The 16,401-nt window shown below is 48.0% G+C and overlaps 1 protein-coding gene across 2 annotated transcripts in view; it reads right to left on the bottom strand.

Moving 5' to 3' along the window:
* Positions 1-4,198: 4,198 nt before the first annotated feature.
* Positions 4,199-16,401, bottom strand: part of ADAM33 (ADAM metallopeptidase domain 33) — an 80,282-nt gene continuing 68,079 nt past the window's right edge. Inside the window, exons 16-24 of one of the 2 annotated variants that reach the window (XM_063309964.1) lie at positions 15,894-16,098; positions 14,545-14,622; positions 12,770-12,878; positions 11,983-12,130; positions 10,273-10,378; positions 7,629-7,871; positions 6,621-6,784; positions 5,587-5,604; positions 4,199-5,156 (exon numbers count right to left, since the gene is read on the bottom strand). In XM_063309964.1, the coding sequence (XP_063166034.1) occupies positions 5,105-5,156; positions 5,587-5,604; positions 6,621-6,784; positions 7,629-7,871; positions 10,273-10,378; positions 11,983-12,130; positions 12,770-12,878; positions 14,545-14,622; positions 15,894-16,098 (1,123 nt within the window). In that variant the 3' untranslated portion in view covers positions 4,199-5,104. The remainder of the gene's footprint in view (positions 5,157-5,586; positions 5,605-6,620; positions 6,785-7,628; positions 7,872-10,272; positions 10,379-11,982; positions 12,131-12,769; positions 12,879-14,544; positions 14,623-15,893; positions 16,099-16,401) is intronic. The other variant, XM_063309965.1, reaches the window with a different exon arrangement.

Genomic DNA, 16,401 nt, shown 5'->3' on the forward strand with positions numbered 1-16,401 from the left:
TGTGGGGAAAATAGGAGGAGGAAGGAGTACTAGGTATGTTCCCTGCCTTGAGCTATTTATAAAAATAATAAAGGTGGGATTTTAAAAAATCTAAAAAAATTATAAAAGCAACTCCAGACCTTCGCTTAGCAGAGCAGCAAGAAGAAACTGACTCGAGGCCCTCCTAGCTGCCACAAGAGATGTTTGATGGGTTTCATGACAAAGACCATCAAAATAAGATTTAGAGATGAGAGGGTTGGAAACACACACAAAGAAGAAAAGTTTCCAAGGAAAAACGGCCAATGCAACAAGAGCAGAAAATGTATTAAAGCATCGTTATTCCGAATTGTGGTGCTCTGTTGCCATCTGGTGGCCACTATGCATAATAGCAGGCACATAACTGACACATCCACATACACCGGATTGACTCTTTTTCTTGGCTTGCCCAAGCACTTACGGACTGGGCTGGATTTGGGCGTCATGGTAGCTATCCTAGAGTCATACTAGCCAGGTTTAGCAGAGATGAGAAGCCACCAGGTCTGCACTTGTTGGTCTTCAACTGGATGTGGGCACCCTCACCTCTCCTGCCAGGACGCCCCGCCCAGACTGCTTTCGGGATTTCCACAAAGCAGGAATCATGGAGAAAATCCATCTATGTGGCCACGAGGAGTCAAAAACTACTTGATGGCACATAATCAAGAACCAAAAAGCAGGAAGGTGAACAAATGAAACTTCCCACATCCTGAGTGACCCTGGTAACTTGGTTATACCAAAGCAAGGGAAGCCCGGCTACCAAATTACCGGTCTCTTCCCCGCATCAGCCAAAGCGCCTCGTTCTGCATGGGTCAGCCAGCCCGCTAAGCTAGCAGGACCTTTGGCTGCAAGATTCACTGGCGAGCCCAGAGCATCCCTCCAAAACACTCCCATTGGCTGTATCACCTAAGCCACGCCCACGGCTGTCCTTCTGGCCAATGGAGAAAGGGCATTGACGCAAGAGCGCAAAGGCACCTCTGGTCAGTGGCGGGGCTGGAGGAACTGGGCAGCGGTTCTGTAGTATCCCTGCCCAAAGGGGGTCCTTGACCCATCGGCATCGGGCATGGACTGACGCCAGCGGAGCCACGACTGGCTTAGTGCAGTTAAGGGTTCGTGTGAACGCAACTGACACAGCATAAGCCAGGATTTGCACCCAGAAAAAGATGTCTTTTCTTCCCAAGCCCCACCTTCGCCACACTGGCGCAGAGGAAGAACAGCAAGAAATGGCCCCAACCAGTTAGCCCCTCCCACTTCTTGCTTTAGCTCCTCCCACCAACCACATGCATTCCTCAACAATTCCCGCCCCCCAGGGAAATGCAGCTGTTGATCAAAATAGGGCCCCCCACCAAAGTAAACAGAATGGAGTTACTGCAAATTAAAACATGCCGTTTTAGTAGTCTACAATGCCAAACATTATACTGTCATATTTGCAACTTTTTTTATTATAATTTGAAAGGAGCACGTCAAAGTCTGTTCTCAGTGGATTTCAGGGATAGGCAAATAAGGATTTTAGAAAAATGAGAAGAGAGCACGTATGATTAATTTCCTGCAAAATGGACATGGCAGGGATGAATTATTTGGCATTTTCCCTGAATGTCTTAATGGTGCTTCATCAACTGCTTCTCTTTTAAAATTTGGGCTAGGTCTTCTACTCAGAATGATTTTTCATTTTACTTTAGTCTCTTTTACAACTTTTCCCGTGTAACTGTGGTGTACAAAAGTTAAGAGGGGTGAGTTACAATGAAAATAATTATCTTGACGGTATCAAAAGACTGCCAAGCATCTATATATAAATAATAATTCCCAAATAAGTTTATTCCTTATTGTTCAGAAAGGCAGCAGAGTTCTTCAAGTCAAAAGCACAAACATTTGGCAGAAAGATGCATAGCTGGCAGAGGCAGGGCAAAAGGAGTCAAGACGGGGTTCCAATTATGCAATCAAGGCAGCCATCTTGACTTTTCTGACCCCCCCAACCTCCTGGATATCCATTGCCACCTTGGATGCAAAGCAAGAAATGGCTTGCTTGTCTGAACACCACACTGGCATGGCAGGAACAACTGAAAAAGTGTCAGGACATCTTGCAGTGGTTCATGAAACGCCCCCAACGCGTTTGCATACGTCTGGCCCGCTTCCCTAATCCGATTCAATGCCCAAATAAATAATATTAATTAAAAAAAACTTTAAGAGGTTTCAGAGAGATTTAAGAAACAGGGAGGAGGCAGGCACTGGGTTAGAGCAAGGAAAACAGTCCCCAACTGCTAGAAGTAATGATGCAAAGCGCTGAAATAGCATTCCTGTGACTCACGAAACCTTCCCCAAGTCCATCCCATCATCTCACGCAGCGGCCAAAGGAGGGCCAGACTAAAAGACAGCGCCCCCCAAAAAAAGTCACACACTCTGAGATGTGGGACTCCCCGCCCTGCGCAACCCTGAGCATAGAATGCAACCTGCATTGCCTCTGAAGCGTCTCCTGAAACGACAGACAAGAATTTAGGTTTTTTTTAAGTGTTTATTTTTTTTTAAAAAAGACCCAAAGATTTCAGAGGGCCAGATTTTTCAAGTGGCCTTCTTTGTGCAGAGAAACGCAGGCGTCCCTTCTAGGATATACGTCGCAAAGTCTTCTAAGGGTATAGCAAAAAAAAGGGGGCGGAGCAGGGTTGGGAAGAGGAAGGGCCGTGCTGTTCCGACTTGGGGCCAGTTGAAATAGTCACCCAATGGCTGGTTTCCCCAGTCAAAAGAAACTTCTGGCAACGCAGTGGCATCACCGCGCACGAAAAGAAACCATTCACGAAACAGTGCCAACATCCCTGGGGCAAAAGCTTGCTACCGAGAGCTAATCAGTGCTTCTCAAAGGAGGGGAGGGGGCCTCCCAAGGGGGTCCAAGCCCCCCTCTTGGGCTCAGGACGTTTGATCCCAGGAGGCTGGAAGGAGGCTGTGTAGAAGGCACCTGGTGCGTGTTCAGAGGGGCTCCTAGACCCTGAAAATAAGGCCTTGGCATTTGGCCCCCCCTCCCAGGTCCAGAGGAGGTCCCAAGAAAGGAGCGGTTCACAGGTTTCATGGTCAGACTGGCTGCTTGGTCCACAGAGCACCAGTGCTCAACCTTGGCACGCACCTCTGGCCAACAGAAAGATGCCTCCTCCTCCTCCTCCTTCCCCGCGAATGGATCCACTGGGGAAACTGAGGTACGAAGCATCGGTGAGTAGAGGCACATTTGCCATTCACATCGAGTGTCCTTCCTTCCTTGCTTGGCGAGAAACTAGGACAGAAGATGACCTCCTAACTTAGTACAAAAGTGCAGCAGATGAAGCCATTCTCTCCTGTCCCCCCAGAGCCATGAGGAGAGGACAGTCCCTGAGACACCACTCTGCTTTGGACCTGCAGTACAAATAAAGCATTTTTCCCTCCCTCCCTCCCTCCCTCCCTCGAGTGCAGAACAGTCCCTAACCTTGGGGCAGCCCCCATCCTGGAGCTGTTCCGAGCCCATCTGAAGTCACAGACAGTGTTGGCTTTTCTAGCCCAGTCAAGCATGGTGAACTCCAGGCTCCCTAAATAATTTCAGTCCCAATCTGGTGTGTTCACTGTAGGCACAGCAGAAGAGCAGGGTGGGACGTGATCTTCCCCAGGAACCAAACTGGGGCTGAGCTTTCAGGTCTACCCCACAGTCCAACCCCAACTGGGTCTTCTTCTTCCATATGACTAAGCCCAACCCCAACCAGCCACCGCTTCAGAAAGCATCCTTCTAGGTAATGGGGGTGCTTTGAAAGTGGCCACAGATTGGCCTCCTCTCTTCCTGATCAAATCTCCACCATGCTCTTGGCCCTGGGTGGTGGGGACAGAGCAGGAGGGGATGGACAGGAACAGGATGCCAATAGGCAGAGTGGACGTCAAGACTTGGCCCACCTTCTATGATGACATCAACACTATCCTATTGTTGGCCATCAGTGCCTGTGCTGAGTTGGAAAAGGGGATCAAGCTGTTCCTCCTACGCTGTTCTTCTGCTGACCTTTGCCCCTCAAAGCAACAAGTTGACCCCCAAAGTGGAACTTCCTGGTGCAACTAGGGAGGGGGCACTTTCCAGTCCCAAAGAAAAGGTGAGGTGCCCTCCCCCGATCCCAGTTTTAATTCCCCGCCAACCCCAGTAATTTCTTTTCTTTTTCAAGAATGGAATACAATGAGATCAGCTGCCGTGGATTTTCATGTTGATTTCCTGCAGAGACACATCCTGAACCTTGTCGCTACAGATGTGTGGGGTAGAAACGCCCACCCAACGTAACTGGAGGAAGGAGGGTTGAGGGAGACGATGTTTCCTGTGCCCAATGAAGTCTTGGGTCTCCCTACTTCAAGGAACCAAGAAGTTGCCCAGGAATGTCTGTTCTGGCCAGCAGCATCTTCCCAGGGCATCAAGCAATTTTCCAAGGCCTTTCCTGTTCTCTGGAATCCTTTACATAGGAGATGTGCTCATAGGGAACCACTGGGCCCTCTTCCCCAGAAGGAAGAAGCAGATGTCAACAGCGACTCCAACAGAACTCATCAACCCCTGGAATAGCTCTACATCGTCTTCCCAAACTGGTGTCTTCCAGACGATTTGGAGCTGACTCCTATCATCTTCCAGATAGGTGATGGGAGCTCAGCCCAACATACTTGAAGTACGTCCAGCTGGGGAAACTGGTTTCACTCTAATGCTTTGCTCCATCATATGCCTGGGAAACTGGAGTATCAAACTGTTAATCTGGGACACCAACTCAGGGACAGGTCCACCCTATTCGTACTAGCAGTCCAGAAGAGAACATCTCATGAGGTTGTGCAAAACAAGGAGGTAGGTAATGATAGTCTCTCACGTTCACGAAGCTTCTGTGGATTGGAGTCATGAGTCTCAAGGTCCACCCCACTCTCTACAGCCCCACAATACACAGAAGGACCAATCGCATGAACCACAGCTCTCCCCTAACAGTTTCTCCGTTATTTGTAGAACTGTTTCTCTTCCCCCCCCCCAAAAAAAGTTGAAAAGGTCTCTGGTAACAAAAATCCCTGCGTTGGACCGCAGTAGTGCAAATGAGAAAGGCAATGTTCCCCAAGGGTCAGCCGAGCCTTGTCACTTCTTGAAGGGGAAGGAAGCTGGCTGGACTTTTAAGCCTGGGACGGGTCTAAAGGAAAAAGAAAGGCGACAGAACTCATAAATTCCTCAAAAGAACCTGGAGGAAAACATCCAAAGCCAGCCATGGTCCCACCTCCCACCTCACCCTCTTTCCGTACGTAGCAACCACACATTTTCAAAAAGTTCCTCAATAGGAATGTCCCCAAATGCATCCAGGTGGCCATTGGGGAACACAGAAGGTTGAACCTCATAGACCTGGGGCCCGAGCCCCTTCAGTGCAATTTGCACCCTCTTGTATTTCCTTCCACCCCCATTTCTGAAATACAAGCACCAAAATATGACACGCGCTGAAGCTGCTTCCACCGTGTGATCTGAACGGCCAGCAATCTTTCACGCAAAGTGCAAGCAGGATGAGGGTAAGCAACAGGGGAAGACGTGGCATTTCCCTGGAAGAGGCCCAAGGGCACGGTCACACTCACCTTTGAGGTGGCGCTGGCCTGAAAGAGAGGGGGGAAAAGAGGCATGTTATTAGCTTGGACGCCAAAGTTGTTTGCCATTGGGTGAAAGCACATGGCCAAAAGTCTCCCAACGTTTCCCACCTTTCTGGCTCCCTCCCATTTTGCGAGTTTGTAAATTCTGTGTCCTAATCTTGAAGTTGCAGCAGCTTTCAAGACTAACTCAATTTTTCAGGCAGAGACAGGCCCGCAACTAGGGTCTGCGTCACCCGGGGCAAACATGGATTCCGCACCCATTTTGGTGCCCCCCAGTGCTCATTTTGGCGACCCCCCAGCGTGGCACCTGGGGCACATGCCCCGCTTGCCCCACCCCAGTTGCAGCCCTGGGCGGAGAAGGGCAAATTGGAAAATGGCCCTTTTAATTGTTCAATAGGAAAAGCACCAGGACGTTGCTTTTTTATTTATCTGTATGTTATTTTTCAGAGTCAGTGTAGGGTGGTGGTTGAGGTGCTGACGTGGAACCGGGAGAACCCAGAAGCCAGCTGGATGACCTTGGGCCAGTCCCTCCCTTTCAGCCTTACTCCGCATCAGGCTTTGCAACCAGATGCCGATAAAGACAAGCCCCTTGTCACGTCACGCACTGATAGCTTTCCTGTAAGAACTTGGTGTAAAAACAGGTGTGCCCTGCAACCGGGTGGGACAATGCTAAGAAAATATATTTTTCGGTTTTAGAATCGGGAGCCTTTCTGCAGCTTCCTTAGAAAATAAGCAACGGAGCCTCTCAGATTAACGTCTGCCGAGATAAACGTTGCTTTAGACCGTCTCCCAATCTCCCAAGCTTAACAGTCACAAAATGCATTGGACCAGAATTGCTGCAACTTTCTAGCCGAACGTTAACGCTCAGACATAATTGGGGAGGGCAAAAGATGGAGAAAGTTTACGGTGGTGATGGAGGGCTGGCAAATTTCTGACCGTTGACATGGCTTCTGATTCCTCATCCAATTCCACCCCCAATTTCTCCATCAACAGAAAGGCATCCTCTTTCATGGCCAACTTACTTGAGAGGTTTTGAGAGACGGTTCAAGGCGCCAATTCCTGCTGGCTTGGAGTTGGCAGGAGGGACCATGACCAGCAGGGCTGGGCTCTGAGCTGATGCCACGTCCTTTGCCACAAGAAGATTCCTGGGCAAGGGTTTGTAAGGCAGCCTGTGCTGCGGGTTGACCTGACAAGGGGAGAAATGGCACGAAACCGCAGTCGGTCAACAGGATTTGGAGCCGGTGGGATTCTGCCCACAAAACTTCATTTTCTAATGGCTGCATAAGGCCATGGAGACTCCCAACATGGTTTGTTGAGCAAGCAGCGACTGAGGTGTGGTGCTGAGTTCCAAGCCAAGGTACACCGACCATGACTGGCAAAGCACACTCAAAAGGCTAAGCCATACATCAGGCGTGACCACACCATGGCTTGTGTGCCCAATGCATTTCCCCAGCGCTTGAGACAGGCCCCTGATAAACAGCAGGAAAAAAGCCCAATCTTCATGGTGCAACTTTGGGGTTTTTTCCTTCCACAATAAGGGGGGAACGAGGAGTGGGAAAGTTCTTGGGGGAAAACCTTATTCAACCCTCTATGAGAGGCCCAATTCCTACCTTTGAAAAGTGGCCATCTACGCTTAGCTCTAACCTGCCCCAATCCCTAAACATGGGGCAATTAATTGGTGCTCCCCAGTCGCCCTCTTGCCACCCCCAGGCCAAACAACCTGCATGGGTCCAAAATGTCGTACAAAGTGGGAATGTGCCCACGGCCTCCTCCAGAGCAACAGGATTCTGGTGGGCTAACCCCATCCCAGCCTCTGGGCACCCTTGGAGGAGGCATCTACAGGGGTGCAAGGGGGGAGTGACATCACCTGCATCATGATGTCATCGTGCGAAAGAGGCCGGGATGCGCACCAGATCTCCAGGACTTCTACTGGACATCTGTGGCCCTTGGATATATAACCTGCCTGCAGCAAATCGTGGGTCTCAGAACTAACCCCCAGCGAATGGGGTAAACGGGAACGGGCAACTCACCGGAGGGGGGCGGAGGGGTGTGCTAGGAAGGGGCTTCTTTGGAGGGGGCAGTTTGGTGTCCCCGGCTTTCAGAGGTGTGGCTGGAAACTTGTGGAGAGGTGGTGGTGGAGGCCTGGAAGGTTTGATGTCCCTCTGGAGAGGGGCTGAGGGGCCACAGCCAGGCCGCAGGGGCCGTACCACGTTGATGGGGTGGGGTGGCTCTTGAGGAGGGTTTTGCTTAAGCACAGAAATGCCTCTTGCTGCCTGGAGGGAGAGAACAGAGAAGAGAGAGGGGCCGTGAGGCTCTCTAGCAGAGACGAACCCCAGCACGAAGCAGATCTCCAGCCTCCCAGCCCTTCTGAGGCCAAGGGACCTGGTCTTTGAGCTGGAGAACTCCTTCACAGATTCTTCCACTTCCCCAGCGAGAAGGGACCCGTAAGGCCATCCAGGCCATCCCCACCCAGCTCAATGCTGGAATCCAAATTCAAGGATCCCTGAGATTCCTTTTGGGTCACTGATTTCATTATCAAACTGCTCTTTCAAAGTTTTTCTAACCTTCAGTCAGAAAAAACCTTCCTGTGCCTTAAATCTGACTGTTCTGCGCCCTGCACATGACTATATTTAATCCTACAGAGATCCAGGAAGCTCATGGTGCAGGTGGGCTTTGGCCTCCTGAGTTCCAGCTCGTCCTTAATTAAGTCACCTCTGGAAGACTTTTTTTTTCCAAATCACAGTAAATCACTATTTGGATAGATTCAGAGAATTCACAGTCCTGTTGGCCAAGTCATGATATCAAAATATTAGGGCTCCAAAAAGTGATCGCTCAGAGCTTCAGGTTGAAGATCATGTCGCTGATTTTATCACAAGGAATGAATTCTCAGAATCGAATCAAGTTTCTGAATGGAATCGATAATTTGAACCAAAGCAGGAGCCAAGCTATTTAGTTTCAAGCCAACTTGATATATTTATTTATTTGTTTGTTTATGGAATCAATAATTTGAACCAAAGCAGGAGCCAAGCTATTTAGTTTCAAGACAACTTTATTTATTTATTTATTTACTTATTTATGGAATCAATAATTTGAACCAAAGCAGGAGCCAAGCTATTTAGTTCCAAGCCAACTTGATATATTTATTTGTTTGTTTGTTTGTTTATGGAATCAATAATTTGAACCAAAGCAGGAGCCAAGCTATTTAGTTTCAAGACAACTTTATTTATTTATTTACTTACTTATTTATGGAATCAATAATTTGAACCAAAGCAGGTGCCAATCTATTTAGTTTCAAGCCAACTTTATTTATTTATTTATGGAATCAATAATCTGAACCAAAGCAGGAGCCAAGCTATTTAGTTCCAAGACAACTTTATTTATTTATTTATTTATGGAATCAATAATTTGAACCAAAGCGGGTGCCAAGCTATTTAGTTCCAAGCCAACTTTATTTATTTATTTATTAATGGAATCAATAATTTGAACCAAAGCGGGTGCCAAGCTATTTAGTTCCAAGCCAACTTTATTTATTTATTTATTTATTTATTAATGGAATCAATAATTTGAACCAAAGCGGGTGCTAAGCTATTTAGTTTCAAGACAACTTTATTTATTTATTTATTAATGGAATCAATAATTTGAACCAAAGCAGGAGCCAAGCTATTTAGTTTCAAGCCAACTTTATTTACTTATTTATTTACTTATTAATGGAATCAATAATTTGAACCAAAGCAGGAGCCAAGCTATTTAGTTTCAAGCCAACTTTATTTACTTATTTATTTACTTATTTATGGAATCAATAATTTGAACCAAAGCAGGAGCCAAGCTATTTAGTTTCAAGCCAACTTTATTTATTTATTTATTTATTTATGGAATCAATAATCTGAACCAAAGCAGGAGCCAAGCTATTTAGTTCCAAACCACCTTGACTGACTGAGTGATTGATTGATTGATTGATTGATTGATTGTATTTCCGTCCTACTGCAGCCAGAAAGACTCTTGCCAGCTTACAGAGAATATAGCACAACAATTTAAAACCAAATTGATGATTTAGTTCCAAGGATCAGATCAAACCGACTAACTTCCCAAATCCGCCGGATAATCTGAATGAAGTCAGTGACCCCGACTGGGTCAGAACTGATCTGTGCACTCCCACATAGCGTAAACCACATATCAGCTAAAATTACCAGGTGCTTTAAATTTCAAGCTGTGACAGCACCAACTTGGAAGTTGCCTTTTTGTACCTGAAGCTTTTTCTTCCTCCGGGCATATCCACCTAAGTTCTAAAATGGGAATGAACGTTATTCTGCATCCCATCAAGGACCCTGTCTTTTCTACTATCCCTCATTGGTTATGCTGTTTGTTCAGCAGCAGAATAGTGCAGAAGACAGAGGAAAGACATGAAGCAAGTAGCCATTGGACAGCATTTCTCAACCTTAGCAACTTTAAGCTGTGTGGACTTCAACTCCCAGAATTCCCCAGCCAGCATAGCTTAAGTCCACACAGCTTAAAGTTGCTAAGGTTGAGAAAGACTGCCACAGAGTGTAAAGTATGTACGCTAAAGTCTAACTTAAAGGGGATCCTTTAAGAGAAAGAAACACTGGAGAAAGAAAGAAACACTGAGCACAGAAGGTGATCATCAGCCATCCACTGAGCTGGCATGAGCTTGTTTACCTGGCTGGTCGTGCCGGGCTTTGCTTTGCTCGAAGAGGAAATGTCTTGCAAGGTGAAGGCGGAGTTAGCGTGCCCCTGGGTTGCTTTCTGATGAACAGCTCCATTCCTGCCAAGCAGAAGTAGAGAACAGGCAAGGCCCTTTAAGTACTCGAAAAAAATGAAGGTTACTTTCAGGCCTGTACACGGAAAACCTGACTTCAAATTCCGTGAAAAGAAAGAAGAGTTAAACACAGCAGCATCCGTGGGGAGGGGAAGGGGGTCAAAATCTGCAAGATGGTGGGTGTGGCTCACTACTGAAGCTCTGCCCTTTAGCACACATGCATGTGCAAAAGGGGTGTGGCTTCCACCATGAGACTACCCACCATCGTGCAAATGGTGACTTCACCCAGCAGAAGTCCCTAGTTGGAGAACATGATTCCTTAAATCTCTTCTCGCTCTGCTAAGCATAGTTGCCAGTTTTCTTACATTATTATTATAGGTGGTCCTCGTTCATTGACCACAATTGGGATGGGCAACTTGGTCATTAAGCAAAGCGGTCGCTAAGTGAAACCATGACTCTGCTTATAATTTGACTTCTGCTTTTCTTTGCTATACAGACCTGCGAAGATCATGAATGCAAGGATTGGTCACAAAGTTACTTCTTCATCACTGTTGTTAACTGCAAATGATCACTAAATAAGGCAGTCACTAAGTGAGGACTACCTGTATTATAATTTTTATTAAGTTTACAGATACAATCAGGGAAAAGACAGAAGAAGAATAAAAAAGGGGGAAAGCAATCCAAAAAAATAGAAAGGAGATTTACAAGCATCCAAAAGCTTGCTATTAAATTTTAAAATAACAGTTTCAGCCAATTTTCTACTGGTTTTTTACTGGTTTTAAAGCACCTTCCACTTTCCAGTAGCCAAGGTTTGGGGCTTTTTTTAAAAAAAATTAAAGCATTACATCACATTTTGGAAACCAGTGGAAGCCTAGAGATGCTTAGAGGCACTGTGGCGTCCAGAGGTCCAACTCAGAGTGAAAAATACTCCTGGATGATATTGTGATATGAGGCAACCTGACTGTTCAAGCATGGATCTTTCCAAGGCTCTGACAAGGTTTGGGGGCAGAATGAATGTTTGCCCGAGCCCCCTCCTTTTTTCCCATTTCATTTAATGTTTTCTCCATTGTCTTTTCTCCACTGAGATCAATGATTTCCAGTTTACAACAGATTACAACGAAAGCCAAATAGCAAAATAATTCTTGATGTTCTACAAAATTAAGTTTGTTGCCTTGAAGGAATAGCATTGATTCTCTCAAGCACCGATGTCTACTTTGGCTGGGTCTGTTCCCAGGCTCCCACAACTAGATCCGTTTAAGAGCTAGGGGCTGCATTCCTACAACTCGATAAGCCAGGATTTCACCTTGGGCAAGTTTGGGGTGGGGATGAGAGCTGGTTTCGCCTCTTGTACAAATCTGGAGCACTGGGTGAGTGTATGGTTCAGTGAAACCCAAAAGTGGGTTCATTCGTAACTGGATTAAAGCATGTTGTGTAAACAAGACCCACAGGTGGATATGGGGTGCCTTCCCGTGAAAAACAGCCAGGTAGAAGAGTTACCCATGTAATGACCCTGCAACTAACAGTGCGAAGGAGAGAGGGGGCTCATGGCAAGTATTCGGAAAAGAGGGGAGAGAGGAAGAGGGCTCAGAAATTGTTGGGGAACTGCCCACCTGCCTGTCTTCTGTCTCTTCCTTAAGCCCTTGACCCACTTGTTGAGGAGCGAACTCTCTCGCCTGTAGCAGGTGTAGAGACCCAGGAGCAGAGCTGGCACAAACAGCAGGAAGATCACCAGCAGAGTTATCAAGATGGCTTCATAATCTGCGAGAAGATCCACGGAGAAGGAGAAGGTCACAGCTGCAGACTTCAGTTGCCCACGCTGCCCAGCATTCCTCCATCCATCCATCCATCTATCCATCCATCCTTCATCCATCCATCCACCCAACCTTCATCCATCCATCCATCCATCCTTCATCCATCCATCCTTCATTCATCCATCCTTCATCCATCCATCCTTCATCCATCCATCCACCCAACCTTCATCCATCCATCCATCCATCCTTCATCCATCCATCCACCCAACCTTCATCCATCCATCCATCCATCCATCCTTCATCCATCCATCCATCCTGCATACACCCATACATCCATACATCCGTCCTTCATAACCTTTATCCCCACCTCAATCCCAGATAGATTCTAGGTGGCTGGGACGTGGCACTCAGAGGTAGACCGAAGAACAGCAACATGGAACCACCCCCCGTGGGGAGATGGCTCACTCATGGTTTGGCACAAACCCAGCAAGAAGGTGGCATTCCACTGTTTCAACAGGTACAAGCCCACACCTGCCCCCGTGTCTCACATGTGTCTCAGCTGGCCTGATTGCCCATGGTGGGGTGCACTGGGGGGGGGAGGCAGAGGAGGAGGGGGGGAGGAGAGGAGGGGGAGGCGGCAACTCACGGTCTTGCTGGACGGGGCCGCTGTCGACGCTGCCTCCCAGCCCCGGCTTCTCGCAGAACGGGGGGGCCCAGCCGGCGTCACAGTGGCAGTTCTGGTTGCTGTTACAGACCTGAGGCAGGCAGAGATCGCCTGGGGTGAGCCTCGCGCGCGTCCCCAGCTCCAGGGGCAGCAAGCACTGGAAAGGGTGGGCAGGCGGGCAGGCAAGCACGATCCTAAATGCGCGGATCCACCCGGTTCTGTCCAGGATAGAACCTTTTCCTTAATCCTTTCGAGTCACTTTTCTTCCCGCCCCTCCGTTGTCATGCTGACCAGCAAAGCCTCGCTGGACTGATCGTTTTTCTTTTCTCTTTAACGAGAGGGGACGCAATTCAATAGGCAGCCAAGGTACATTTTCCCCTCTTCTGTTTAAAAGGAGAGGCAGGCAGGCAGGCAGGCGGAACCGTAAAAAGGAGCGTCCGTCTGGTTACCTGGCTGAGCAGCCTACAGATTATTCCCAGTGTGCTGCCTTGGCCAAAACCACACTTGACGCGTTTCCACCCCCCTGAATTTCGTGGGGCTTAGACAGCGAAAGCTACTTAGCATGTGCCAATTTGGGAAGACTAGTGACGGGCCGAGGCACAGACTCTCTGCAGAATCACCTTAGCCTCGGACGAAGCACTGGAACACACCCCCAGCCCGTGCCACTGTTCGCTTCAATTGCTGTACAGGTAGTCCTCGACTTACAACCACAATAGGGACTGGAAAATTTGTTATTAAACAGTGTGGTCATTAAGCGAGGCATCAGGTGAGTGCAACTGATTTTACATTTTTTGCGGCGGTGATTAAGAGAATCACATGATCATTAAGCAGACCACGTGCTTCCCCATTGATTTTGCTTGTCAGAAGCCAGCTGGGAAGGTCACAAATGGCAATCGTGTGACCCCGGGATGCTGCAATTATTGTAAATACAAGCCGGTTGCCAAGTGCCTGAATTTCAATCATGTGACCACATGGATGCCGCAACGGTCGTAAGTGCAAGGACTGGTCACAAGTCACTTTTTCAGCACTGTCTTAACTTCTAACAGTCACTAAATAAATGGGTATAAGTCGAGGACTACCTGTAATTCCACAGAGAAGAACCTTTTAGGGCATTGGATGAAGCTGTTGACAGCCAACTACCCAGTGCTCTTCTGCTAGAGAGTCAGGAAGGTAACCTTGATGGAGATACGCAGGAACTGTTCCCTCAGCAAAAGAGACTGAAACCCTTTTTAAGTCCAGAACATCCAGATAATGTTAGGAAGCGGATGAGATAGAGACCTCCCCAAGTCACTGGAGTATAAGCGGGAGGAGGAGGTCCAGCACACTCCAACTTGCAAGGTTATTGTAGCCATCTCAATAAAAGTAGTTTTAGCCTTCCTGTGGAGTTGATTTCCTGGTCTGGTCCACTTAGTGGGGCTGACAGAAATCACACAGAGTGAGTTTTCCCTGGAAGGTCCGTTGGAACAGCTGCAGCTCTAACTGACACCCCCGTCTCACATTCAAAGGTGCACAAGATCAGCAATCCCTAAGGCTGCTAGCGGTGGATCGCAGGGACAGCCCCCAGAGACACACGCCGAGGGTTTAACTGGCTTGTGCAGGCAACGTCCACCCCCCGCCTCTCGGTCAGAAACACCCTGTTGTTTGAAAACTGCAACACATTAAATCAACGTCTTGCCTCATTTCTCCCTCAGCATCCCCCCCGGAGAAGATCGGCATCTAGCCTCAGAGGCAAGCGAAGGCTTGAGCCGCCTACTCACCCCGTGGCCGTGACATTTGGAGATGCATTTATCCAGTTCAAAAAAGGAAGCATTCTGACACCGCTGGTCTCTGCATACCTGCAAGGAAAATCCCCCCCCAGTCCGATTAGCTAATGAGAAAGAATGCTCTGAATTGATTTTAGAGTCAATTGTGATTAGACGTGTCTAATTGATTGACTGATTGATTGATTGATTGATTGATTATGTGCCATCAAGTCAGTGCTGATGCTCAGCAACCACATAAATAGATTTTCTCCCTAGCCTGGTCCTTCAGGTCTTCCAACACCCATCACCGCTGGAGACATGCCACCTCTGGGAAGCATCGTGCTTGAGATGGAGTGCTCTGTTTGCATGCCATCAAAGGCCCATGCGGACCTTGGTTGGAGAAGCTGATGTCACCACCGCCCCCGCCATGCACTTCAAAGGAACACAGAATTTATAGCCACCAAGTAGTAATTAAGAGGTCACCAGGACATGGAGACTTTTAGTTACCATTCAGTTCTGTGATGCACAAGCACGAAGGCAGACAGATATACCTGACAGTCAGCTACATGTAATTTTTCCCAGATTCCCCCTCTGGTGTCATCACATCTCCCAGGTCAGGAGGTTTATGGCCTGAGTGTCTCTCAGTGGGACTCACTGGAGTTCTACCCTCCAGCCAGAGGTCTGTTAGCACAACTGGGAGAGAGCATGTTTTGGTTCCATGGAGCTTCCAGCTTAACCCCAATGGCACCCAGTAGTGATGAGGGCAGGAACACTTGATGCTGTGTTCATACCACAAGCTTACTAGGTCAGGAGAAGACTGCCTGTAGATTACTTGGCAAGCACCTCAAAGAGAAGTTATTCTTCCAAGCAAGATTTTCTCAGGGTTTTCTTTAACAAGGTTTATTGAGATGGAAGGGATGAGTTACAAGAATTTCGGTTGCCAATTTCGAACCAATTTTTCCCCTTCATAGATCAAGGAAGAGACTTCCTTGGTTTCTTACCAGAGTTTTTCTGTAACACAAGGAGGTTGTCCTTTTCACTGATCATGGAGGAGACTGCAGGGGGCTATTTGCAAAACCATCTCCTAAATCCTGAGTGGTTTGTGAAGCATTCACATCCTGCACTCACAAAGATGCAAGCACCCAGAGACACAGACACCTAATACAGTTAGGGTGGACCTGAATTACTTCTTCTAGCTTAGCACGTCATAAAAGCCCAGCCAGTTTGCTGAGTTTATTACAACTGGGGCAACCGAATGAAATCTGCTGTACGGACATGACCACCTGCATCATGAAACAGAGAGGCTGGAAAATGTCCTGGTTTCTCTTCCCCTTCTCCTGAGGTTGCATCAGGAAAGGACTCACCAACCCATTTCCACACTTGGTCCCCGTCATCACGAGCCCCGGGTCAGACAGGTCTCCCTCATCATCCTTGGTGGCATAGACCAGGGTTCCTCGGCACTTGATCTCCTGCCCGTTAAACCGGATGGTGGTGTCCATGGAGATGGTGTTGGTCCCTTTGGGCTTGGCAGCTGGGCTTTGACACTGGATCTTCCCACACTTGGCATCTCTGGAAGGAAAGATGTCATGTCAGGAAGAGAATCCAAAGACTCAAGGAGAGGATCCCTTGCATCCGTCCAGGTGGCCCCGCAAACCCAAATATCAAGGAATGAGACTGAGCAGGACTCAAGCCAGGAAGCGCAACCACAAGCTGTGGAAAGCACCAGGGTCCCTCCCCAAGTATAGAATCATGGATGGAAAGGCTGCAAGGAACTACTGAGAGGATCTACACCAACCTTCTGCCCTGGGCAGAAATCTGCTGTACCTGTGCCAAATGGGAATCCAAGCTGTGAAAAGTGAAGCAAGAAGCAAA

This window comes from Candoia aspera, chromosome 8 (assembly GCF_035149785.1).
Source record: "Candoia aspera isolate rCanAsp1 chromosome 8, rCanAsp1.hap2, whole genome shotgun sequence".
NCBI lineage: Eukaryota > Metazoa > Chordata > Lepidosauria > Squamata > Boidae > Candoia > Candoia aspera.